At 35.8% G+C, this 25,096-nt stretch overlaps 13 protein-coding genes across 13 annotated transcripts; 7 read left to right on the top strand and 6 right to left on the bottom strand.

The window, feature by feature from the left end:
• Positions 1 to 909: 909 nt before the first annotated feature.
• Positions 910 to 1,998, bottom strand: AC631_01640 (uncharacterized protein; the record flags this gene model as incomplete). Its single annotated transcript, XM_015610470.1, has 1 exon — positions 910 to 1,998. One exon carries the CDS (start codon positions 1,996 to 1,998, stop codon positions 910 to 912), a length of 1,089 nt encoding a protein of 362 aa, XP_015468755.1.
• Positions 1,999 to 2,609: 611 nt separating this feature from the next.
• On the bottom strand, positions 2,610 to 3,635 carry FBP1 (fructose 1,6-bisphosphate 1-phosphatase; the record flags this gene model as incomplete). The annotated part of the gene is made up of 1 exon (XM_015610469.1): positions 2,610 to 3,635. The coding sequence occupies one exon, from the start codon at positions 3,633 to 3,635 to the stop codon at positions 2,610 to 2,612; it is 1,026 nt and encodes a 341-aa protein (XP_015468754.1).
• Positions 3,636 to 4,010: 375 nt separating this feature from the next.
• Positions 4,011 to 4,508, bottom strand: AC631_01638 (uncharacterized protein; the record flags this gene model as incomplete). Its single annotated transcript, XM_015610468.1, has 1 exon — positions 4,011 to 4,508. The coding sequence occupies one exon, from the start codon at positions 4,506 to 4,508 to the stop codon at positions 4,011 to 4,013; it is 498 nt and encodes a 165-aa protein (XP_015468753.1).
• A 222-nt stretch (positions 4,509 to 4,730) lies between these two features.
• Positions 4,731 to 6,170, top strand: SEC61 (translocon subunit; the record flags this gene model as incomplete). The annotated part of the gene is made up of 1 exon (XM_015610467.1): positions 4,731 to 6,170. The coding sequence occupies one exon, from the start codon at positions 4,731 to 4,733 to the stop codon at positions 6,168 to 6,170; it is 1,440 nt and encodes a 479-aa protein (XP_015468752.1).
• Positions 6,171 to 7,223: 1,053 nt separating this feature from the next.
• AC631_01636 (uncharacterized protein) lies at positions 7,224 to 9,797 on the top strand (the record flags this gene model as incomplete). The annotated part of the gene is made up of 1 exon (XM_015610466.1): positions 7,224 to 9,797. The coding sequence occupies one exon, from the start codon at positions 7,224 to 7,226 to the stop codon at positions 9,795 to 9,797; it is 2,574 nt and encodes an 857-aa protein (XP_015468751.1).
• Positions 9,798 to 10,838: 1,041 nt separating this feature from the next.
• Positions 10,839 to 13,196, top strand: AC631_01635 (uncharacterized protein; the record flags this gene model as incomplete). Its single annotated transcript, XM_015610465.1, has 1 exon — positions 10,839 to 13,196. One exon carries the CDS (start codon positions 10,839 to 10,841, stop codon positions 13,194 to 13,196), a length of 2,358 nt encoding a protein of 785 aa, XP_015468750.1.
• A 263-nt stretch (positions 13,197 to 13,459) lies between these two features.
• MGM101 (Mgm101p) lies at positions 13,460 to 14,284 on the top strand (the record flags this gene model as incomplete). The annotated part of the gene is made up of 1 exon (XM_015610464.1): positions 13,460 to 14,284. One exon carries the CDS (start codon positions 13,460 to 13,462, stop codon positions 14,282 to 14,284), a length of 825 nt encoding a protein of 274 aa, XP_015468749.1.
• Positions 14,285 to 14,495: 211 nt separating this feature from the next.
• Positions 14,496 to 15,095, bottom strand: AC631_01633 (uncharacterized protein; the record flags this gene model as incomplete). The annotated part of the gene is made up of 1 exon (XM_015610463.1): positions 14,496 to 15,095. The coding sequence occupies one exon, from the start codon at positions 15,093 to 15,095 to the stop codon at positions 14,496 to 14,498; it is 600 nt and encodes a 199-aa protein (XP_015468748.1).
• A 260-nt stretch (positions 15,096 to 15,355) lies between these two features.
• On the top strand, positions 15,356 to 15,892 carry TOM20 (Tom20p; the record flags this gene model as incomplete). Its single annotated transcript, XM_015610462.1, has 1 exon — positions 15,356 to 15,892. The coding sequence occupies one exon, from the start codon at positions 15,356 to 15,358 to the stop codon at positions 15,890 to 15,892; it is 537 nt and encodes a 178-aa protein (XP_015468747.1).
• Positions 15,893 to 16,358: 466 nt separating this feature from the next.
• Positions 16,359 to 17,822, top strand: AC631_01631 (glycoside hydrolase family 5 protein; the record flags this gene model as incomplete). Its single annotated transcript, XM_015610461.1, has 1 exon — positions 16,359 to 17,822. One exon carries the CDS (start codon positions 16,359 to 16,361, stop codon positions 17,820 to 17,822), a length of 1,464 nt encoding a protein of 487 aa, XP_015468746.1.
• A 361-nt stretch (positions 17,823 to 18,183) lies between these two features.
• On the top strand, positions 18,184 to 19,266 carry HOM6 (homoserine dehydrogenase; the record flags this gene model as incomplete). The annotated part of the gene is made up of 1 exon (XM_015610460.1): positions 18,184 to 19,266. One exon carries the CDS (start codon positions 18,184 to 18,186, stop codon positions 19,264 to 19,266), a length of 1,083 nt encoding a protein of 360 aa, XP_015468745.1.
• Positions 19,267 to 19,328: 62 nt separating this feature from the next.
• Positions 19,329 to 23,978, bottom strand: IML1 (Iml1p; the record flags this gene model as incomplete). Its single annotated transcript, XM_015610459.1, has 1 exon — positions 19,329 to 23,978. One exon carries the CDS (start codon positions 23,976 to 23,978, stop codon positions 19,329 to 19,331), a length of 4,650 nt encoding a protein of 1,549 aa, XP_015468744.1.
• A 177-nt stretch (positions 23,979 to 24,155) lies between these two features.
• SNO1 (putative pyridoxal 5'-phosphate synthase) lies at positions 24,156 to 24,860 on the bottom strand (the record flags this gene model as incomplete). Its single annotated transcript, XM_015610458.1, has 1 exon — positions 24,156 to 24,860. One exon carries the CDS (start codon positions 24,858 to 24,860, stop codon positions 24,156 to 24,158), a length of 705 nt encoding a protein of 234 aa, XP_015468743.1.
• Between the last annotated feature and the right edge of the window lie 236 nt (positions 24,861 to 25,096).

Below are 25,096 nucleotides of genomic sequence, written 5' to 3'. Positions count from 1 at the left end.
TATTTATATACTGTTTATATATATAAATAAAATCAAAGACTAAGATTTCTGAAAACACGAAAAAGGGGAATGCTGGTATATTTATAGCTGTACTACATGGTGTGTTGTCGAAACAGAAAAATTGTTAATTGCGTGTCTTGCAAAATTCAAAATAAAATGGACGTGGCTGTAAACAAACGTGTAGCCCAAAATACTACATGCTCGAACGTTGCATATCATTTCTACACGGAGACTTCGAGATTACTGTCGACAGTCTTGGTGTATGCTACACTCGTTTATCTCTTTAAATCTTAGTAGTTAGGAATGCTCCTTATTAGTGATTATGGGTGGTGAGAAAAGGCTACCGTGTCATTTTTACTAGCGACTTCAGGTACATTAATTTGGCTACCGAGCCAGGAGAACATACTTGCCGTGCGAAAGCACAAAAGCATAACCACAATTTGAATTGGCCAGCCTTTATACCAGCGTTATATCGTATACTGAGAACGATATATACAAAACGTACGTAAATTCACATTACATAATATGTATGTTCTGTGCGTCAAATAGTTTATAGTTTATAGCTTATTGTTAAATTTACAAAAAAAACTAATGCATCGACTAAACGGTATAGCTAGCCAGTCAAAGGATTTGGCTGGTATAATAGCTTTACCATGGGATTGTTATATACATGTCAGGAAGGTAAGGGCACTCACTGGGAGGGTGAAGGTGCTCGGCCGCAGACGGGTGGACATGTTGTAGACAAACTTGCGATGTACGCGAAAGATTTTCCGATTTTTCGAGATTAGACAAACACCGGATTATATCCATCCAGTTAATCGGTAGCGTACTCAAGACGTGGTAGATACAGTAAATACAAGGCAAGGATAGTTTAATTTTATAAATGTTTATGTACTATTATGCAAGATGCTAAAAAACCTTAAATCCGCGTTTTGCCCATATTCCTTTCCAGACGATTATGATCAAGATCAAGCTCACCGATAACCCAAGTGCAGTGAGACTGAAATAACGCTGCAAGCAGTTTGAATATTCAACACTACATTTGGTATCAATTTCGTTTCCGTAAAAAATCGAAAAGCCAATTGACCCGATAGCAGGAGCTATCATAAATGAGCCCCATGTAGATCCCATCATGTCAATTCCCCATATCGAGGCAACAATAGTTGGATATATGGTGAATAATCCACCATATGATGAACCATTCAAGATAGATACTATCGTAAAATGAGACAGTCTTGTAACCATGAATTGGCCGATTATACCTACAACCAAGTTGATGATTAACAAATTGACACGACATATTGGGAATTTCCTCTTGCTAGAGGACAAGTAGTCTGACAAGCCTCCCATTGCCAATCTAGTAACTGTTGATGATGCAGCCATCATACTGACCTGGTCAGATAAATTACTTACAGAACTGCTGTTTATAATAATCGAGCCCAAATTATTCTGAAAACTTTCCATCGGACCAATATTCAATATTAAAGATGCCAATAATAACCATGCTGATTTGTCTTTCAAAAAATTGGTAAACCGTTCCTGGTGTTTAAGTGGTTCAATTATTGAGCGTTCAGGGAGCAAATTGTCGTCATCTTCGCAGCTATGATGCGAATGCCTTGATCTAGATGTCATTAATGGCAGCGCTTCATCTGATTCTTCAAGTTCGTCGTCATTTGTAAATATAATTTCTGACTCCATGCTGACAACAGAACTTGATACGAAATTCAATATCCCCATCACTAAGTATAGAATTCCAAAAAAATTAAACACCTTGTACAAGTTCAAGAATCCACTATATTGCTTGAAACAAGAAAGTTTCATCAACTGTGATCCTAATAAAGTTGATAACCCATAACATGTAACTGGTAATGAAATGGCCAAGCCTTTATGTTCGGGATATATCTTTGCGCAGGTCAATAAACTCAGAAAGTATAATGACGAGGTTGCCAATCCTATGAAAAAAAAACTAATTCCAAATGCATATAAGTGGATCTTCATAATGCTGTTATATTCAAGGCTTTTCACAACTTGAGCATTCACAAAGTAGCTGGGAACAAAAAACCAGATCAGAATGAGCGAAAGTAATGAGGGGCCGTAGCAGTCAGCCAAGTAACCTAACACAGGTAAACACAAGTACATACCAATAGCTGATAATGATGCAATGAAGTTTATATGGAGATAGCTTATGCCATATAGTTCATGTAAAGATGATGAAAATAGTGAAAAAAGCATTATTGATCCGGACGATAGACATGAAAATAAGGATATAAAGAATGATATTTTTTTTAAATTTGCAATAGAAACATGGAAAGATAAGTAATGCTTTATAGAATGTGAAATTCTATTTATGAACGTCTTATGTTTTATCATATTTAGGGTCCTTGGTATCTTAATACCGTTCTTGTTTCTTTAGTATGCTCTACAATTTTCATAATTTAAGTGAGTCAGGTGCAAAATTTATCACAAAATTAACATGCAACTATTTGAACTACAGTAGAATTAGCTGCTACGGTTATTAAAGAGTGTTTTTATTCTAGGAACTATATATTAAACTGAATAATGCGACGTAAATCATAACTTTATTAATCTTAGCTATACTTTTGAATAAATTATTTTAGGTAAGTTAAGTATCTATCAACTTCACCCTTCGAGCCTAACCAGATACCACTCTTGTCATGAATTCCCTTAGGTAAAATGTCTAAGATTCTTTCACCCTTATCATTAATAGCTGCACCACCGGCTTGTTCCATTAACATAGCCATAGGGAAACATTCGTATAAAATTCTTAACTTACCATTCTTCAGCTTAGAGTCAGCTGGATATGCAAAAATACCACCGTATAATATAGTTCTGTGGATGTCAGCAACCATGGAACCAATGTATCTTGCACTGTATGGTTTTCCATCTTCTTGAGGTTTCTTTAAGTCTGCAATATATTGCTTTGCACTTTCAGCCCAGTAATGGGAATTACCTTCGTTGACAGAGTAAATAGCTCTAGTTTTTGGAATAGTTAAGTGTGGTTGAGTCAAAATGAATTCACCCAATTGGGTGTCCAAAGTGAAACCATTGACACCTTGTCCAGTGGTTAACATTAAATGAGCAGAAGCACCGTACATGGTGTAACCAGCTGCAACCATTTCAGTACCCTTTCTCAACACATCCTTAATAGACCCATGCGAATCTTCCTTTAATCTGTAGATACCAAATATAGTACCAACAGAAACACCAGCATCAATGTTCGACGACCCATCAATTGGATCAGTACAAACAGCATAACGACCACCACCTTCGAAAACAATTAAGTCTTCTTGTTCTTCAGAAACTAAAACCTTTACGTTATTTGACGATTTCATAGCATTAATGAAAATCTCGTCTCCAATAACATCTAATTTCTTTTGCACGTCACCAGTAGAGTTGGCAGTACCACTGATTCCGATCAAGTTAACTAACTCAGCCCTTCTAATATTGTGAGCAATGAATTTGAAAGCAAATTGTAGCGAATTCAATAATAAAGACAATTCTCCAGTAGCATTTGGAGCCTCTTTTTGTTGTTCTTGCAAAATAAATCTGGTCAACGTGATAATGTCAGTGTCGACATTCATTTGTTCCGAAACTGAATTATGTTGTGTAGACATGACTTGATTATATTATATTGTAGTAGTATAAATTATATATAAAATGATAAATCAATTAAGAAAACCGAAAAAAATTTAATGGGGATCAACTAGCATTAAATATTCGATTCTGGATTGGTAACCCCGTACTTTTTGATAGCGTAATCCCGGAGCAATGAGGGTCATTTCAAAATTCCCGCACACTGTGAAATTTGTCGAACTCCGGGATATATGCTTACAAAATAGACATCCGTTACGCACCAGACTTTATATACCAGCAGTACGCTTATTTAATGACGTTGATTAGGCTATACATAACACAAAAAACACCATGAAATTGAACATCCGATGGTGATATACAGGTATTCAATTCTCATGTTGAGTTTTAGTAGGTTCCTACTTTTTATGGGCCAGTTGATGCTGCTGCTGTTGGTATATAGATCTATTTAATTCAAATAATAGGTCTATATTGCCATTGGTTTTGCCAGTACTATCCCGTTGGTTCCGGATGACATTTTTGGAGTTGTATTTAGATTTGGAATTAGGACCGGGGGTGCTTGCAGACGAAGCTGCGATTTTGGTGGAGGAGGATGGTTTCGTCTTCCACTGCGACGATGATTCCAACGACCGGTAAACCTTGGTATTTTCGCCCTCCTTGTCGGCTTTTGCATTTTGTAGATGGGTGTTGTATGACGTACTCAAGTAGTGTAGTATTTCTTTACCATTGAACGTATTCGGCTGTAATGGATCATCACTGCCAGGATGAGGTTTTTTAGATTTGGTTGCTGCAGACGTCGATGGCAGTGCTGTCGATGGTTTGCTTGCGACGCTTGAGACTTTAGACACTTTCGAATCAGAAGCGCTTGTTAGCTTTTCTGCCCAACCCCCTGACATGTTTGACCTATTAATATTGCTCAGATTGTGGTCTCTTGCGGCTATCCGTTAATAGATGGGAGGTTTGAGAAACTGAAAAATTACTGTTACACAAAATCGAAGTATGTCTGAACACGTCAACACGAGTTTTCAACACTTGTTAGCTCGGTTTTGGTAGTTTTTCTTACACCTTTTAATCCATAGTGTTTATATTTGTTTGTTATACTAAAATTATCTAATACTATGAGTGGGTTTCGTGTATTAGATTTGGTTAAGCCATTCACACCATTTATGCCAGAGGTGATTGCACCTGAAAGGAAAGTGGCATTTCAACAAAGACTTATGTGGACTGGTGTGACTTTATTGATTTTCCTTGTGATGAGTGAAATTCCATTATACGGTATTGCTTCTAGTGATGGTAGTGATCCTTTGTACTGGTTAAGAATGATGTTGGCATCTAACCGTGGTACATTGATGGAATTGGGTATATCACCAATTGTATCGGCCGGTATGGTTTTCCAGTTATTGCAGGGAACCAAGTTGATTTCTGTTGATATGAGTAATAAGAACGATAGAGACCAATTCCAAACTGCGCAAAAGTTGTTTGCAATTTTGTTAGCTGTCGGTCAAGCTACAGTTTATGTATTGACTGGAATGTATGGACCACCATCATCTTTAGGTACTGGTGTTTGTTTATTGTTAGTGTTACAATTGGTCTTTGCTGGTATCGTTGTTATTTTGTTAGATGAATTATTGCAAAAGGGCTACGGTCTTGGTAGTGGTATTTCTTTGTTCACCGCCACAAACGTCTGTGAGCAAGTATTCTGGAAAGCATTTGCCCCAACTACCTCTAATATTGGTAAGGGTACAGAATTTGAAGGTGCTGTTGTAGCCTTATTCCACTTATTAGGTTCTCGTAAAGACAAAAAGAGAGCACTTCTCGAAGCTTTTTACAGATCACACTTGCCAAATATGTTCCAATTGATTGCTACTATTTTCGTTTTCTTATTGGTGGTTTACTTACAAGGTTTCAGAATTGAGTTACCAATTAAATCAACTAGACAAAGAGGTCCATATGGATTATATCCAATTAGATTATTCTACACTTCTAACATCCCAATTATGTTACAAAGTGCTTTGTCATCAAACATTTTTATCATTTCGCAAATGTTGTTTGTCAGATGGCCAAATAACATTTTTGTCAAGATCTTGGGAAGCTGGGATACTAGACAAGGAGCTGCACAATTGTATGCAGTTAGTGGTTTAGCATACTATATTCAACCTCCATTATCATTCACCGAAGCATTATTAGATCCAATCAAGACAATCATTTACATAATATTTGTCTTGGGATCCTGTGCTGTATTCTCGACCACTTGGATTGAAATTAGTGGTGCATCTCCAAGAGATGTCGCTAAGCAGTTTAAGGAACAAGGCTTGGTTATTGCTGGTCACAGAGACACCTCTGCTTACAGGGAATTAAAGAAAATCATTCCTACTGCTGCCGCTTTCGGTGGTGCTACGATTGGTGCTTTATCTGTATTCTGCGACTTGATGGGTACTTTAGGTTCTGGTACATCTATTTTGTTATCCGTTACAACCATCTACGGCTACTACGAATTAGCCATGAAGGAAGGTGGTTTCGGTAAGTCAGTCGTCAGCGGCTTCTCCGATGGTATTTAATCAGCATAATACTATGTCTAAATATTTGTAATCTTAAAATGTCCCATCGCATATCGTAAATATTCGCATATATTATATATCTAAGTTGTATATTCCTATACCTTGTCTGTTTGATAAATGCCGGGGCTTCATCACAAAATAAAATATATGGCTTATATTGCAGCTCCGTTCTAATTTCTCTATCAGGAACAGAAATGTTCGACACAAACACATACCAAAACAACCGAGGAATCGCTTCACCTGCAATGTTAGATACAAAATCGTAGCCGAGTACCTTGATCTTTCGCGTCTATTCAACCTTTCACTACAACCTTCCCGCCTTGCTTATACGCCCTTTGTTGTACGATAGACAATTATACTATTTGATGCTTTGTGCCAACCGGAACTCTCGAGACACGCTATTTTTTTTTTCGCGTTCGCTATTTTGCTCTTTGTCAAGGATAAAATTGGTGAAAGTCGAACCAAGTTGAATTCCGAGGCAGACAAGATAATTTCAAAAATTTCCGGTAGTTCGATTGTTAAAGAAGGTCCCGCATAAACAACAATTGGGGGCATGCGCAACATCCTATTCCGTAGCGCAATCTCTCATAATCCAGTTCTTGGATTAATTTTTTTTTTCATCATCTAAAATTATCTTGCAAAGAATTATCATACGGATCTATATATTATTTCTAGGTGGAGTAGAAAAGTGTGCCATAAGAAGTTTTCATATTTTAATCATTTATAAACAATAAATTGTCTGATATACCTTTCATAGTTGGCAGAAATTATATCTAAAAGAATAAAAGTTGAATTACAGCCTTGTATTAATTAATATTTATTCGTGAAAGGCAAATTTCAAATAAATTTTTTCAAGTCAATTTAACAAATTAGCTCCACTTTTTATAGCATCAGACAATACACAGTTTAGTAGTGATATAGGAACAACTACAAACGACAGTTCATTCGCTCATACCCAAAGGGATCAGATTTATCAACGAAATTCAAGTGAAATTAAAGAAACCGTTGAATCCCGAAAACATAAGAAGGAGGTAATATTAATATAAATCAGAAATGCTACAACCTATTTCAGGCAATAATATTGGAATAGGAGCGAAGTCGCTATTCAGGAAGGTAGGTAATGCTAAGACAATCAAGTTTATTATTGTCTTGATTGCTATCGTGAATATCCTTTATATTAGTACCTTATTGGTTGATGAAAGGACTTCATCCACTTTAACATCGAAATTCAAAAGCCATGCATCATATGTTTTAGATAATTTTTACGAATCGGATGACGAAGACACAGAAGCTTCAGATGGAACTGTCTTCACGGATATACCCGAGGCAAATACTGTTTACTCTAATAACCAAAAGGAGGGACAAGAAACCGAGAATATCCATAAATATGACAAAAAATTGTACAATATACCAAATAGACCGTACGATCAGTTGTCTACCTCGGACAAGATTTTATTCAAGTTGAATGAAATTACTCAGGATAGCGAGAAATATTGGTTGGGACATACTGAATTAACTGACTACGAGCTAGAAATTCTGGTTGATGATTTCGTGAAATCAGCTTGGAAAGACAAGCAAACAATTTTTTATGATCCCAGATTTACATTGGCTATCTATATTAATGAAATTAAAAACCAGTATTTGAAGAAGAATCCAGATAACGAAAAACATAAGAGCCACGAAGTTTTAGTACCATTTGCTTGGTCTGATTGGGTTGATTTAACCATGTTGAATGAAGAGTTATCCAAACCAGAGTCACAGAGAAAGAATTGTGAGTATATGAAGGCAACTCATCATATCCCGGCAAAGGATTCCGATTATTGTGTTAACAATGCAGATATTACAAAGGCAGACTTGAAGGAAATGAATTTACCCTCAACAAAGTTTGTACCTGGTTTTGCTGTTAAAAAATCACCAACGAATAAAGCTTCAAATGAAGTTAGAATGCTCGAAGGTAAATCACATTTATTGACTTATGCCGCTAATCCATTAGCCATTATATTTTTAACTAGTGATGGTGTGTTTGAAGCACAAGTAGAAGGTAAGCAGAGAATTGTTGATAGTAACCTTTTTGAAGACTTCTTAACTAGTACCAAAAACAAAAGCCCTAAGCTCATTTTAAACCCAGTTAAAGAATTTAATGATTTATTGGCCAGCGTAAAGCCAAATCCGTTGGACCCAGAGGATGATGAATTTGGTATGGTTGCCAAGATAAAGGATAAAAACCCTGAAAATTCTAAAGAAGTCTACTTACCGCAAAAGGCATTTGACTATCAACAAGATAAAATAGATACGCAACTTGAAGAATATGAAACAAGAATGAAAACTTTGCATGACTTAACAACCAATGAACTTATATTTGATCATCATACAATTAACAAATTAAAATTAACCAGAAACGAGAGAATCTATTATGAAGGGTTGAAATATGCAAATAAGTTTGAATTAGCAAAGGAACCAACATACTTTAGAATGGCCAGATTGAATTTTCAAACAGAAGAGAATGACCATGATGCCGGGTGGCATTATGAATGGAGATTTTTTAATGGGGCATTGCGTTATTTGAAAAAAGGTTGGAATGAAGAAGAATTATTGATTAGAGAAAAGGTTTTACTTGATCGTATTTTAAGAAATTGGTTCAAGTTCGCTAACGAAAAGGGTATTATTTCTTGGATTGCTCATGGCCCATTATTATCATGGTATTGGGATGGTTTGTTATTTCCATTTGATGAAGATATTGATATTCAAATGCCAGCGGAAGAACTAACGAGGTTTTCAAAGTTATACAACCAAACCTTAGTTGTTGAAGATATCAGTGAAGGATTTGGTAAATATTTCATTGACTGCTCAACGTTTATTCACCACAGAGGTAAATCTTACAAAGAAAACCATATTGATGCTAGATTTATTGATATTGATACTGGTTCTTATATTGATATTACTGGTTTAGGAATTAGTAAGGAAGAGGCTCCAGACAAATATAAAGATATTGTAAACCAAGCGGCTATATTCAATCAGCCAAAACCTGTTTACAACTGCCGTAACTTGCATTTCTATTCTTATGACGAAATTTCACCATTAAGATACACCATGATCGGTGGGGTTCCTTGCTACATACCAAATAAAGTTGAAGATATTTTGAAGGATGAATACACTAAAGGTATGTCGGTTTATGATTTCGAAGGCTTTTATTTCATCGATCCTCTTAATTTGTGGATTCATCAACAAAAGCTTAAGTTTTTATTTGACAAGTCACATCCACATCTCTTCAACGACAAAGATGAGGTTACTAATCGTGAGGAATTTACCAAATTGGTAAAAGAAATGAATGAGGATCAAATATTATCTTTGTTGGAGCATAACGAAGATATTTTATTAGAATACTACTTAACCAAAGATGTTACTGATTTGCATAAACAAGAATTAACCTATATGTTTAATATGCCAGATGGTGAAAATACTAAGGTTGAGAACATAGGTGGCCAAAAACAGCAATCCGAAATAAGTGATAATGTTGAGTATCACAAGCTAACATCCAGATTCAAATTTCAGAAGCCATTTAGACGTCCTCTATTCAATTATGAAAAGATTGATAAACCAAAGCATGCAAAGTCATCTACTGATTAGGTCTTTTCTATCGACAGATTATTTGCTACATCGCATCTTACGTTCTTCATTTAATATCATTTTATTACTTTTAAACTAATTATTAGCACCACCTATATACGGTATATTTCATTAATACATAATTGATCTGACACTAGAATCTGTATACATTGTAAGGCGTCGTTTACTTATGTGATACGCGTCCTTAATAAAAAATTATATATGAGAGTTTTATGTGGTAATGTGAACTCTTTTTTTTTTTTTTTTTTTTTTTTTTTTTTTTTTAAGGCCCACCCTCGCCGCTTGATGCATCTTAAAGATCTATTCACTCGCACTTAATCCTTCAGACACGTAAAATAATTTGAATTCAATCTACGTCCAAACTATATCCTACCTTTAGACCACTTAATCTTATGCTTGTTTATCCTCGTCTGACTGTGTTGTCTCACATCGTTTCAAATCGTCATACTGTTTCTACAAGCTCCACACTTCTGATGCGATAGACCTGAGAGTTGTAGCTGTTATCTCTATGCATCCACACACCTTCCGATTTTGGCACTAAGCCCTCCAAATTTGCAGTCCCCATTGTTTTACAGCAGTGGAGGTCACTCGGGATAATACTAAGGGCATTTAATAAGATCTGCAAAGTACCCAGAGAAAAACCAAACCACACAAGCTCAACAGTCTTGGCTTCAGCACGATTTCTTGGGGCAGGCTGTCTATATAGAATATACTTTTCGAACAGACTTAGCAAAAGGTATATAAGTTGTGGTATGGAGGCCGACTATATCATGTGCTCCAGTATTGTTTCTATGCATAATTATACGTTAAAAATATTTTGACCGGTTATTTCGACCAGCGCGCCCGGAACTAAAAAAAGATGGAATATGCATTTCTTTTTTTTTCTCAACGACCACACGACCATATAGAAAAGTCATCTTTACACTCGTACGATCGAAATCAGGATTAGACATATTTTGGATTCAATAACTAAAGTTTAAGTGATAGTATTGATAGTGGCACGAGCTAGAATTGATCGTTGACGGATAAAAATTAGATAGGATGATCAACACTAAGTTTGTTAAGTTCACCTTTTTGATTGTTTTATTTATAAACGTAGTATTTTTTACGAAGTATTATTCAAGACAGGAAGCCAAATTGCATGAACAGGCTATCCAACATGTTGCATCCATAAATTACCACACAGACGATGAGGTAAAGGTTCCAGATGACAAGGTTTATAGTGAAATGGAAGCCAACCAAAAGATTTCTCATCTTTTAGAGCAAGTGAAGAACGATAAGGAGAAATATTGGTTGGCCAACACCGAAATTTCAGAACCTAATTTGAAGATCAAAATGAAGGATTTTTTGACTCCAGATGAAGGTGAGCTGAACTGGGCTAATAAGCCAACATTATTCTACGACCCAAGATTCACCCTTTCGGTGTATTTAAACGAAATAAAAGGCCAGTTACAGACCAAGAACCCAAAGAATGAAAAGTCGAAGGACCATTTGGTTACCGTCCCATTTGCTTGGTCAGATTGGGTCGACTTGACTATGCTTAATGAAGAATTGGAAAAGGAAGAAAGCGAAAGACTCGACTGTGGTTGGTTACAAAGCGATATTAACAAGCCTACTAAGCACCCAGAATTTTGTAAAAATACCAGAGATTTGACCAATGAGGAATTACGGGAAATTGGCTTGCCATCGAAGTCATTTTTACCTGGATTTGCAGTGAAGTCGTCTCCTATGAATAAAGCTCCCCCAAAGCAAGTAATGATGCAGGGTAAGGCTCATTTATTAGCTTACCAAGAAAATCCATTATCCATTATCTTCTTGACTAAGAATGGTACATATGAGGCTCAAGTTTCTGGTAAGAAGAGATTAGTCCACACAGATATGTTTGAGCATTTTTTAGAAAGAAAACACATCAATGCCAACCATATTGATGATATGGAAGACCAAACCATAACTGTTAATCCAATTGATGAGTTTAAGGATTTGCAAAGTGCCATAAAACCTAGACCTCTTGATTTGAACGACGATATGTATAGAATGTTTTCCATTACTAGACAAAAGGATAAGAATGCTAGCCGTGAAATATATTTAGACACTGAAGCATTCAACTATAATCAAGAACAAGTTGATGCTCAAATCGAAGAATATGAAACTAGATTGAACATTTTAGATGATTTAATGACAAATGAATTGCGTTATGATGCACATCAAATTGAAACTAACATCTTGAACAGACATGAAATGAATCATTATAAGGGCTTAAAGTATTCTAATTCTATTTCTCCTCAAGATGAACCAACTTACTATAAATTAGCTACGTTGAAGAAAGACAAAAATAATAGAGATGCAGGATGGCATTATGAATGGAGATTTTTCAATGGTGCTTTACGTTATTTAAAGGAGGGATATACCATGAAGCAATTAGAGATTAGAGAACAAATCATCTTGGATAGATTATTGAGGAACTGGTTTAGATTTGCTGAAGAAAAAGGTATTATTTCATGGATAGCTCATGGCCCATTATTATCTTGGTATTGGGACGGTTTAATGTTTCCTTTTGATATTGATATTGATATTCAGATGCCATCTGCTGAATTAAATAGATTGTCTCAAAATTATAACATGACTTTAGTGGTTGAAGATATTTCGGAAGGATATGGAAAATACCTTATTGACTGTGCTACATTCTTGCATCATAGAGATAGAGGTGCTAAAGATAATGTTATCGATGCCAGATTTATTGACATTGATAGTGGTACTTATATCGATATCACTGGTCTTGGTAAAAACAATGAAAAGGCACCAGCGGAGTATGATACTTATATCAGAAATAGACAGTCCAAGGGTGAAGAAGTTCAATTATATATGGACCGTCGTAAGCATTGGTTAAACTTCGAAAAAATTAATCCCTTAAGGTACTCCATGATCAGTGGTGTTCCAGCATATGTACCAAATGATATAATGGTAATGTTGAATTATGAATATGATAAAGGTACAACATCTTATTTCTTCGACGGTTATTATTATGTCCCTCAAGTTAGATTATGGTTGAAGGAAGAACAATTAACTTTCTTATTCGAAGAATCTGCTTATAAAGATGGTGACAAAATCAATCCAGATAAGTTGGCAGAATTAATCAAGAAAATGACCATAGATCACAAGGTAAGATTGCTTGAATCAAGTAATGATATTTTAATAGAATATTACTTGACTCAAAAGTACACAGCATATCATGAAATTGAGAAAAAGTTTTTGTTAAATCCATCATTACAGCATTCCATTTTAGATTTAAAAGATAAGACCGAATACCATCAATTGACGTCTAAGTTCCATATGGACAAACCATTAAGAAAGTCGTTATTTGATTACGAATACATTGAACGTGTCAAGCATAATGATTAAAAGCATCACATATCCTCTTTTTTAACGCTTTTTAGTGTTAGACTTTTCACACATTCTTTTTGATTGCATTATTCTTATTATTTGCTAAACCAAATACCATTTTCTCTTAATTACAAGCATCAAGTTTATAATAATTTATGTATAATATAATAGTAAGACATTTACCCATTTTCGTGTATATGCAAAATTTGTATTTGACTTGTAAGTAGTTAAAATATAGTCTTTATAGACATATACCGGGTAATAATTGCTTTATATTTAGGATGATACATGGTAAGTATTTATCTACTTCAAGTAGATTGATGAAGTCATCTTTCTTGAGTGCTAGATTTAGCAGCAATTATGCCAAGGGCACTATTAAGAAGATGCCATATAACTCAGCCTTTCAAAAATCCTACTATTCAAGCCCAGCAGCAAAGAACAGTACGACAGGCAATTCTATTTCAGCATCTACTTCCAAACCTATTAATAATGATTCGGAGCAATCATCGTCAAGTAATACGATTAAGTCGTTTAGTGATTCGCCAGCCATCACTAGTTCACTGGAGGCAGGTTCACCTATCAACTGGTCTGATTCTTTTCATGGCCTAGGTACTGCACCGTTCCCAAAGGAGGTAAGTGACATACTTTTAGCTCCGATAGAGAATGATGACATTGAAATAAAGCCAGATGGGCTTTTATACCTCCCCGAAATCAAATACCGTAGAATCTTGAATAGGGCATTTGGACCAGGAGGGTGGGGATTGGCGCCACGTACTGAATCGCTAATTACCCCAAAACAAATTTCTCGTGAATATGCTTTAATTTGTCACGGAAGACTCGTAAGCGTTGCAAGAGGTGAACAAGATTATTTTGGTGGGGACGAAAAAATAACTACTGCGTTAGAAGGTTGCAAGAGTAATGCATTGATGAGATGCTGTAAAGATTTAGGTATTGCTAGTGAATTGTGGGATCCTGGCTTTATTAGAAAATGGAAAAAGGACTTCTGTGACGAAATATTTGCTGAACATGTCACTACGAAGAAGAAGAAGAAATTATGGAAATTAAAAAAGAACAAAACATTAGATTATCCATACAAGAAAATATAATTTTTGTTGACTAGACCTTATTAATTGTTTGTTTATTCACTGTACATAGCCTTTATTCTTCGAGAGTGTGTATTAATATACTGATTTAGAGAACGAAAAAAGTACGGATAGATAAATGTAATGTATAATTATAAATATAACTTACACCATATGATAATGTGACAGATTATGCTTTAACGGGTCGGTTATAGGCTAAGAAATGATGGGAAGTTTACGCCTTAAAAATACCACGACCTGCACCCATTTCTTCTACCGTTTGTGACAATGGTCTTCTTCTCCACACATCCCAGAATTGCTGTTTAGGTAATTCTTCATCGGTATTAGCCATGACGTGCTTGGTGTCTCTGCCTGCAAAGCTAGCAGATTGTGCCCAAGACCAGTGGTCGAGCAACGCGGCAATGGCAGCACCCGAAACACCAGTCAATACCTTATGCTTGGCTGGCATGTTCTTGAAACCGGCAGTCAAACAAACCAAGTTACCAAGACCAATTCCCCAGAACGTATTCCATCCGTCGTTCTTTTCTCTCAAGTTGGTGATCATACCCTTCGACGCAGTAGCAACTGTAGCAAACGTAACAACCGTCATTGGCAACCCAATCTTGAACGTGGTTCTCTTCCACAAGTATAACCACGCATAAGCACCCACGGTTGTGTAGAAAGTAAATCTAAAAACTTGGCTTGTTTCCTTCTTGGTGTCGACAGGCTTCCATGGCGGGTAAGCACTGGCATTTGTCAAGTTACCAAATGGTCTTGGCCATTTGAATCTGGAGTCTGGCACTATCCTTTGTTCAGAGTCACCTTGTTCTGACATAATGTACTATATTTACGCTATTCAACTAATGGACACTAGATGACGTTTAGACGCTGATATTATATTGACCCAATCAAATTAACATAAAAAAATGGTCTCTCTTCTGGATGTGTCACGTGACCTTAAATTGGGACATAATTATTTTTGTGTAGTTTCTCGCATATAAAAATTTTCAGTCCGTACGCCTAGTGTATGAGTAAAGACGGGCGTAATTCTTTTGTATTTACTTCACGAGTAATAGATAGATAGATATAATAACAATGAGTAAGGCTTTAACATTCACAGCAGTAGCAGGTACTGCATTGGTTGCATACGCGGTTTACTTCGATTACAAGCGTAGAAGCTCTCCAGAATTCAGAAAGAGCTTGAAGAAGAAGTCGGTCAAGCAACAGAAGCTTGCTGCTAAGGAAAACGAAGACACCAAGAAATCCAAGTTGGATGCTATCAAAAAGGCTTTGACTGAAGATTTGGAAGCGAACCCAGTGCCAACCGATTTATCAGAGAAAGAGAACTTCTTCATGCAACAAGTTGCTTTAGGAGAACAATTGGCTACAGTGGCAGATAAGAAGATCGAGGCAGCCCTCTGTTTCTACAAGGCACTTGCAGTGTACCCTAACCCAACTGATATTTTGGGTATCTACCAAAGATCTGTTCCAGAAGAAGTGTACGAGATAGTTGTCATGATGATTGCTGTTCAACCTCCAGCAGCAGTGACCAACATTTTGGGTGCTGGAGCCGCAGCTGGTGCTGGTGCTGGCGAACCAGAAATCAAGCCATCTGAAGAAGACTTGGACTAACCAAGAAGCCGTAGATTTCCCTATTGGCCGAAGATATTCCTATTTTAATGAAAACTATGTAACTTACTCACGCCTTTTGGCTGTACTTATTTAATGATTGTTTGTGGTAGTGCTTCTTGAAAGCACATTGTACATATATTCTTCTTTACATTTGTCTTAATCTTTCCAGAATAAATAAATATGATCAAGTATTAGAGGTGTGCTCGTATTAACGAAAGCACGAACATTTCAGATGGCTCGATCGAATATGGGTTTTACCAGACGTACCAATAGTAAAATGTTCTTGTAATGTATGAACGTGTTGTTGTGTGTATATATATTCAGTAAATATGGGAGCCTACTGCCGCGACCTTTGGCAGTGCCTACTTCGTTTCTGAGAGAATCTTTCCTTTTCCTAGATACCATAGTTGCATCGCTAATTTCAATAAACCATCGAATCAAGGTTTCTTCATTCTTCGCTTTTGGAATGTGGGTGATAAAATTTATCTATTTGTTGGTGTTGACTCTTTGCTTTGCACAATTGACATCTGGATCGAATGCCACTTCGTCTACAAATAATTCCTCATTAATCCAATCTCAGTATAATTCCAGAAACTTTCATTACAAAGGGGTAGCATTAGGGGGTTGGTTGATTCTCGAACCTTATATAACTCCTTCGCTTTTCTTAGAATTTAATAAAACTAGTGGTAAGGAGTCTGATATCCCAATTGACGAACATGCTTATTGCAAAAAGCTCGGTTATAAAGAAGCAAAAAGTAGATTAACCAAGCACTGGGATACCTTTTACAATGAGTCAGATTTTGCCCAGATGAAAGAATTTGGTTTGAATATGGTTCGTATACCAATTGGATATTGGGCATTTGAAAAGCTTGAAAATGATACGTACGTTCCCGGGGCACAGAAGTATTTAGATAAGGCCATAGAATGGGCATCTAAATATGATTTGAAAGTATGGGTTGATCTTCATGGTTTGCCTGGTTCCCAGAATGGTTTTGACAACTCGGGCCTCAGAAATCTTAATTACCCTGGATGGTTTAATCGAACTGAGAATGTTGATTTAAGTCACCGTGTATTAAACAAAATTTATTCAAAGTATGGGGGATATAACATGTCAACACAATACAAGGATACAATTTTGGGCATTGAGGTCGTTAATGAACCCCTTGGGCCGAAATTGTCTATGAAAAAAGTAAAGAAGTTTTATGAAGATAGCTATGAAGATGCAAGAAAAATACAAGCAATTAATAATACAATTGTATTCCATGATGCTTTTCAACTGATGGGATACTGGAATAAATTTCTATCTTATCTGGGAAATAGAACTAATTCTACCGTTGATAACTACAACATTCTTATAGACCATCATCATTACGAAGTCTTTTCACCGGGGGCTTTAAATCTGACTATAGAAGAACACCTTCTGAGTATCAAATCTCTTAGCTCATCTATAAAGGATGAAAATACACATCACCCTGCTGTTGTTGGTGAATGGCTGGCTGCTTTGACTGATTGCACGCCTTGGTTGAATGGTGTAGGTATAGGAACAAGGTTCGAAGGTACGTCGCCATATAACAATGACAAGATCGGAACATGTGATGATATTAATATGTGGGATAAATGGTCTAAACAGAAGAAAAAGAATTATAGAAAGTTCATTGAAATGCAACTCGACCAATATAGTTCTAAAATGAATGGTTGGATATTTTGGTGTTTCAAAACTGAGACATCAATAGAGTGGGACTTTAAGAAATTGGTTGATTTTGATCTTATGCCTCAGCCTCTAGATGACAGAAAATACATAGTTAACGGAACCGATACAGATAGCGAAGGTGACCACAAAAAAGGTATAGCTTCGACTACTCACCATACAAGCATGTGGGTTTTGCTAATTGTATTTTGTCTTCAACTTATTAATTGCATCACTTATTAGGGTTGAATGAAGCCATATCAATGTATTACAAGAGAGATATATGGAAAGTATTCGGGCCACAGCCGCAGGTAATGCGCAATGAATATGGTTGCAACATTCCAGTACATGAATAGACAAAATATAACAAAAAGAAGTCGCCATATATAAAAGCTTGTAACCCGTCTCCCTTCTATGGGAACGATATAGAAGCCAATCAAGCTTCCCAATCCTGACTATTGATAGAATTAGATATAAACAGTATATAGAGCGAATCATTTGATATCACGTGTTATTATCAACAAGTTTCGTAGACTTGAAAAAACCCTTTAAGTGGCTCTTGGAACGAACAAAATCCAATTGTGATAACTAATTCAAAAATAAAATGGTCAAGTCTGTCAATGTTGCTATTATTGGTTCGGGTGTTGTTGGATCAGCATTTGTTAACCAATTAAAAAACTTAAAAACTTCTATCAACTTCAATGTTGTCTACTTCGCTAGATCATCTAAAGAAGCATTATTCTCTTCTGATTACAAACCAGTCGACTTGGCTTCTTACAAGAGTGCCTCTGCCCAAGCTGTTTTATCATTGGATGAATTGACAAAGTTTTTGAAAGGTGCATCAAAACCTACAATCTTGATTGATAACACTTCTAATGGTGCTATAGCTGATTATTATCCTACGTTTGTTAAGGAAGGTATTTCGATCGCTACCCCAAATAAGAAAGCATTTTCGTCTGATTTATCTGTCTGGAATGAAATCTTCAAGAGCTCTGAAGCTCCTTCTGGTGGTTTAGTTTATCATGAAGCTACCGTTGGTGCTGGATTACCGATTATCGGCCCATTGAGAGACTTGATTACTACTGGCGATAAAGTTGAAAAAATTGAAGGTATCTTTTCTGGTACTTTGTCATATATTTTTAACGAATTTTCCACCACTGACCCTTCTACTAAAGTAAAGTTTTCAGATGTAGTTAAAGTTGCCAAGGATTTGGGATATACCGAGCCTGATCCAAGAGATGATTTGAATGGTTTAGATGTTGCTAGAAAAGTAACTATTTTAGCCAGAATATCGGGTTTTGATGTTGAGTCTCCAACTTCATTTCCTGTCGAATCTCTTATTCCAAAGGAGTTAGAAAGTGTTGAAAGTGCGGATGAGTTTTTATCAAAATTACCAGATTTCGATGCTGATATCCAAAAGGTAAAAGAGGAAGCATTAGCTGAAAATAAAGTTTTGAGATTTGTTGGTCAAGTCGATTTCAAAGCTAACAAGGTTTCTGTAGAAATCGGTAAATATGGTTTTGACCATCCATTTGCTTCCTTGAAAGGTAGTGACAACGTTGTATCGATTAAAACTGAAAGATATCCTAATCCATTAATTATCCAAGGTGCTGGTGCTGGCGCAGATGTTACTGCTCACGGTGTTTTGGCCGATGCTATCAAGATCGCAGAAAGAATTGCTATTTAAGTATATCATTAATATAACGATCAAAATATATATTTTAACTATCTACATTATATAGTAAGATGTTAATTAATTGCAGGTAATACATTTTCCAGGCATTTTTCCCTCCAATTTTCTTTAGCCTCTTTAAAGATACCACGAAGTATTTTTTCATTTGTACAAGCCGATCTAAATTTCAACATTACCTTTTGCGAATCTATTTGATAAGACTTTAGGTTATCTTGTTCTGGAATAGATGAAAGGGAAGTGTTAAGTCTTGTGATGTGTATGTTGTTGGGGGCTAAAAATAAATCTCCATTATCTCGCAATTCAACTATATAAGCACCTGTCTTGTGAATATACTGAGCATACTGGAAAATTGGTTTACCCCAACTATAGGAAATTTCAATGTGGTCTTTCAGAAAGAAAACTGTTGACCGGTTGTCAAGTAAGAAATCTGACTTTTTCATCAAGTATAAGTGATAATAGAATTTATTATCCTTTAGAATATTAAGATCCAGGAATTCTGGATCAGTCCATGGATTGATAACCAATTTCAAATCAACAAATGAGTGGAATGGATTTACTTCCGGGATGGTGCATAACTCAAGCCAAGGAGTTTCAACTAATTTTAATCCGTGCCTTTCGCATAGTCTTGACCAATTTGAGATGGCATCGTCTATGAACTTGTTCGTAGTATTGAGCCACTGAAGTCTAATATGGTAGCAATGTTCTGGATTATGAACTCTATCATAATGCACAGTAACAATTTCTGGTCTAAACGACTTTTTTAAAGGATCAGCATTAAACTTAACTGATCTACTCAATATGAACTTCTTCTTTTGCTTCGCTTTGGTTGAAGACCCAGCCATTGATGATGTTTCAGACTCATACATATGTTGACCTATTGAATTCGATGTGATTTTTCTTAAGTCAAGATTATCTTGAACTGGGAATACCGGTGACTTCACTGATTCACTATCTGAATTATTTCTTGTATACGCAGGTGATGTGACCGTTGAATCTTTTTCGTTTGCATGTTTCTTTCTATTAAACCATCCACTGTTCGATCTCTCAGGTTTGTAATTCTTGTCAATATATTCGTCTTCAAATGTGTAGAAATAATACCCATCCAAGAATCCGTGTCTACTTTCAACATGCTTGATCATTCCTCTGTCCATTAATGACTGGCCATAACTTGTAGCATCATTCCTATTGTCTATATCTTCAAAGCACTCAATAAACCATGAGACAAGCTCGTTACCTAAAAAGCAATGAAGATGTTTCTTGAAATGCCACGTTCTATCTACTAATCTCACACCAGTAGGGCTTTGTAACTCCTGCGCTAGTTGACTCAATTTTATTCCCCTTGTAAATCTCATGTTTTCTCCTAACATTAAAGAATTACTTGGTTCATTACCCGTTGTATCATAGGTTTCAGCTTGATCACTCAAGAATTCATATAAATTACCCGTATAAAAACTTATTTCAGGCAAGATTTCTTCCTTTCTTTTGGATTCATTATCATCTGATTTAACAAATTTTCCTCGTTCGATTATTGCAATCAATTTACGTAAACCCTCAACCCGTATTTCTTCATCAGTCAAATTCTCATTGGATATAAAATATGCATTCTTAGGAATACTAGCTGGTAGGACAACAAATTTCATCTTGTGGAACAGTCTTTTCTCTTGAGGAATTGCATCATCGTAACCCGCTATTAACTGGTCAAATTGATTCCAATTGTACTTGAGCGGCTTAGCATTAATGAAATCAAATTTAGCTGGAGTATATTCGTCAACATAACGTGTTCTAATTAACGGAACATAACTTTTCTGCTGATAATCTTGTAACCCTAATAATCTTGAATGCTTCAATTCCTCGATTTTTCTATACATTTGAACATATAGATTTCCATTGTAATCACAAGATATTCTATGTATTTCGTCATCCAAGGACATATAAATTCTTGAACCATAACAACTACCTTTTGGAAAGTATTTAATTAAGCTTTCAGCATTTCCACCCGGTTTTCTACTCGATTCGAACTTTTTAACTTGATCACTATAGCAAATTTGGAACCCTAGTAATAAACGTAATTGAATCATTTCCCTCATTAGATCATGAGTACTTTCGATCTCTAGATCATTTTCTGAATTTAAAAATACGCTATAAATTTGAAAAGAATATTCTGTTTCTAATTGTTTAGTAGATGGAAAAATCGAAGTGGTAACTGGCAAAGCAGCTGGAGATTCGAATGATCTCCATTTTACTAATCTCCTTTTGATGTTTGATGGAAATACGTCATTCCATCTACTTAAACGAAGAAATGACAACATATCAGAATGCAGTTCTTTAGAAGGATTCCGAATTTCAGTCCACAACATGTTTGTTAAGATTTCCAGTTCTTCCTCCGTGTGAGCTGAACTTTGTTTATTTCTGGATTTGGAATCCAATAACTCTCGCAGTTTTGAAGCATTGCTGAGTCCGTCGTCACTTTTATAAAATTCTTCAGCCTTTTGTAGCCTTGGCCGAAGCTTTGTTCTTGTCCTCTCGCTGAATTCTTTTTTATCCTTTGCTTTTAAATTTTCTTTTGAGCCCTTATATGAATCAGCTTTAATTGAAGAAGCATATGTCAGTGGCTTATCAGCAGATGTCTTATTCAAGGTGTACAAAGATGAAAGCGCTGAAACATCTTTTCCGCTATTTGCAACTGTACCAAGAACGGAAGAATTAGTTGTAGAAACGTCAATTTTGGCAGTCGATGAATTTGGTAATAGAGAAGTTCTAGCATTCCATATCAAAGATAAGGCATTGGCACTTTCTTTGGGTGTCACTACTTTACTATTTATGGTTGATTGTTCCAGTGAATATTCTGATTCTCTATTTGTATTTGAATTCGAAACTTTACTAACAGGTTTGAAAACATCAGAATCATACTTATCCATAGCCTCTATCATTGATTTTGCATTATTGGGTACCCTATATCTCTCAATTTTAACATCATTAATTTCATTTTCCATAACACCCATCATCTGTAATTCATAAATTTTACAATGCGGTATCCATTGTGTAGAATTAGCTGTACTATCTTTGTAAAACGATATGTCACACCAATGTGGAACACAGTGTGATATTTGACCTTCTTTCGTTGGATCTCTGTAACGAAATAGAGGTACTATGTGCAAAGGTGGTTGGCTCAAACAGACAATATCTAATGCACAATCTATGCTTAACATTTTTTTACTAGTTTCGTGCATCAAACTATAGTCTACATCAAATAATCCTGTTCCTGGAGTGACTAATATGAAATGATTTAAAGAATGCTTCAAGTCAGTATTCTTAAACCTATCATTTACTAAATGAATCCCAACATTAATAGCTTCTAAAACATTCCCTTTAACTGATGGTAGTGATTGACCTGCCATTGTAAATTTTCCATTATTTTCAGGTTGGCAATTTAGCATAATATCTCTTTTAAAATTGGCAAATTCTAATCTTAAATTAGCCATAATTCTATCCCAATGAAAGATACTCACTTGGTCAACAACAACTCTAAAATAATCACGCCTATTATTTGGCCTTTCCCCTTGACCTAATGATGTCCATGGAATATTCGTTAAATCAACACTTGTAAATAGGACAATAGTTATAGAGTGATGTGTATTTTTGTCTCTCCACTTTTTAAAAATCTTAGGAAATAATGTGTTTACTAATTTATGAAACATGATTTCACCTGTTTCCTCAAAGTGCCACATCTCTCGAGAAAGTTGAACCAAAAATACCAATTTGGCACTCTTAGAACGAAATACTACCTTTGTCTTTTCACAAATCAACGCTGAGAACATCTCCCTCCCATCTTTATAAACTTTTTTTACCACCCCTGTCCTATTACTAAGAAAACTTAGCCTTTTTTCTGTATAGACACATGTTCCTACTAATGATGAAGAAAATGCCCACATTAAATCTCTTGAGATGTTTACATCTTTTATAAAAATTTCGATTGTATCTGCTTCAATGGCTTCAACATCTAATATAGTTTTCAATTGAACCAAACTTCGTGGCGGTAAATCCATTAAATTCTGTAAAGGATTGGAAATCAACGAAATTTGAAAGTTTGTCTTTGGCTTCGCTGCATTGTTGTTGTTAGCTGGTATGGCCGAAGCTGGTACGCCTGCATTAATTGATGTGTTGTTATTGACAGTATTTAAATTTGAGCTTTTGGATAATAGCGTTTGATTTTTGATGATGAATATTAATCGCTTGGGTTTTTTATGGGGTTTAAATGTACTTAAAGGAACCAATTCACAAATATCACCTTCTTTTAATCCTGGTATCACACTTGCATCAATTATGACGTCTTCTGTAGACGTTCTTGGTTCATGAAACCAAACAGTCAATTGAATCTGTTCTGGAAGCTTTTTAGTACTATCCACAATTGAATCGATATTGGGATCATTTGACGTACTATCTTTTTTGAGTCTATGGGTATGACTAGAAGGTTTTGCATACTCAATTTGACCATCACTGAAATTACGTCTACCAATTATTATCGTATTTTCTGGTATATTACTTCGTATGCCATGAGATGTTGAATGTGAATTCTTGCCGATGACTAACGTAGTACCAATATGTGATCCCATATGTGACGAAGACTTTGACGGTCCTATAACTCGTCTTTGATTTGTCCTCAAAGATTTAACATTAGGTCTATCTGTTTCATCATTCTCATTCATTGTAGTATTCGAAGGAGAATTGAATATTCTAGCATCATGCATCTTACTCACTCAAAAAATGTGTGTGATAGTATGCTAATATTTGTCGTTATGATAAGTTCATCATTCTTAATTTTCGCATTGCAACGAAATCCATACGCACAATTTGATATATTACTGGTATTTAAAAATACATAATTATAAAGCCTTTACTATAAACTCGTCTATGAACCACTTGTGGAATCTATAATCATCCGATAACTCAGGGTGAAAGGAAGTTCCGAGTTTACTACCTTGTCTCACGGCGACTATCAAACCATTGTCTAATTGGTGCAAAATCTGTACTGGAGCTTTATTCTCATAGTCATTCTTGGTGTGAATGATGAAATCATTCACATCTTCAGGCCCATTAATATCAGATAATACACTAGTAATTACAGGAGCTCTAATAAATATGGTAGGAAAATCATATACCAGAGGGATGAAAGATGAAAAGTCCAAATCAGATTGAAATGACTGTAACTGTCTTCCAAATGCATTCCTCTTAACCTGGATATTCATGCCTCCTAACAATTGTTGGCCCGGTTTCCCATTTTCAACTTGAGTTGACAAAAAAATCAATCCAGCACAAGTGCCCCAAATTGGCTTTTCTGATTTAACATAACGCATCAACGGCCCAAGCAAGTTTGTTCTTTGTGCAATCAATGAAATAGCTGTGCTCTCTCCTCCTGGAATAACAAGTCCATGGCACTTCTCTAACTGCTCCTCTGTTCTAATCTCAATAAAGCTAAACTCGTAATCAGAATATCCACTCTTGGTGGCACCTTCAAAGTGTTTGATATGCTCGATAAATGCTCCCTGTAACGCCAAGACTCCAACCGTTACGTTTCTCGTAATAGTCATTTGGTATCTTTATTTAGGTTTGTCTTTCCGTCCTGACCGGGAAGTTATTAAGTATGAAAGTTCAGTCTTATCTAAATCACTTTGTTTGGTGCTTTATAGCCTTGAGCGATTTTAAATCGGTATTCTTACGGTATTCTAATGATGCCTATATCTATCGGTTATCATTACCCCAAGCGAGAAATTTTATAACAAAATGCCTCTTTGGCAAAAATACCAGTGGTCCCAGTTACTGTATA

Source organism: Debaryomyces fabryi (assembly GCF_001447935.2).
Source record: "Debaryomyces fabryi strain CBS 789 chromosome Unknown contig00023, whole genome shotgun sequence".
Classification (NCBI taxonomy): Eukaryota; Fungi; Ascomycota; class Pichiomycetes; order Serinales; family Debaryomycetaceae; genus Debaryomyces; species Debaryomyces fabryi.
Note: the sequence above shows the minus strand (reverse complement) of the source record. Positions and strands in the feature narration are given on the sequence as shown.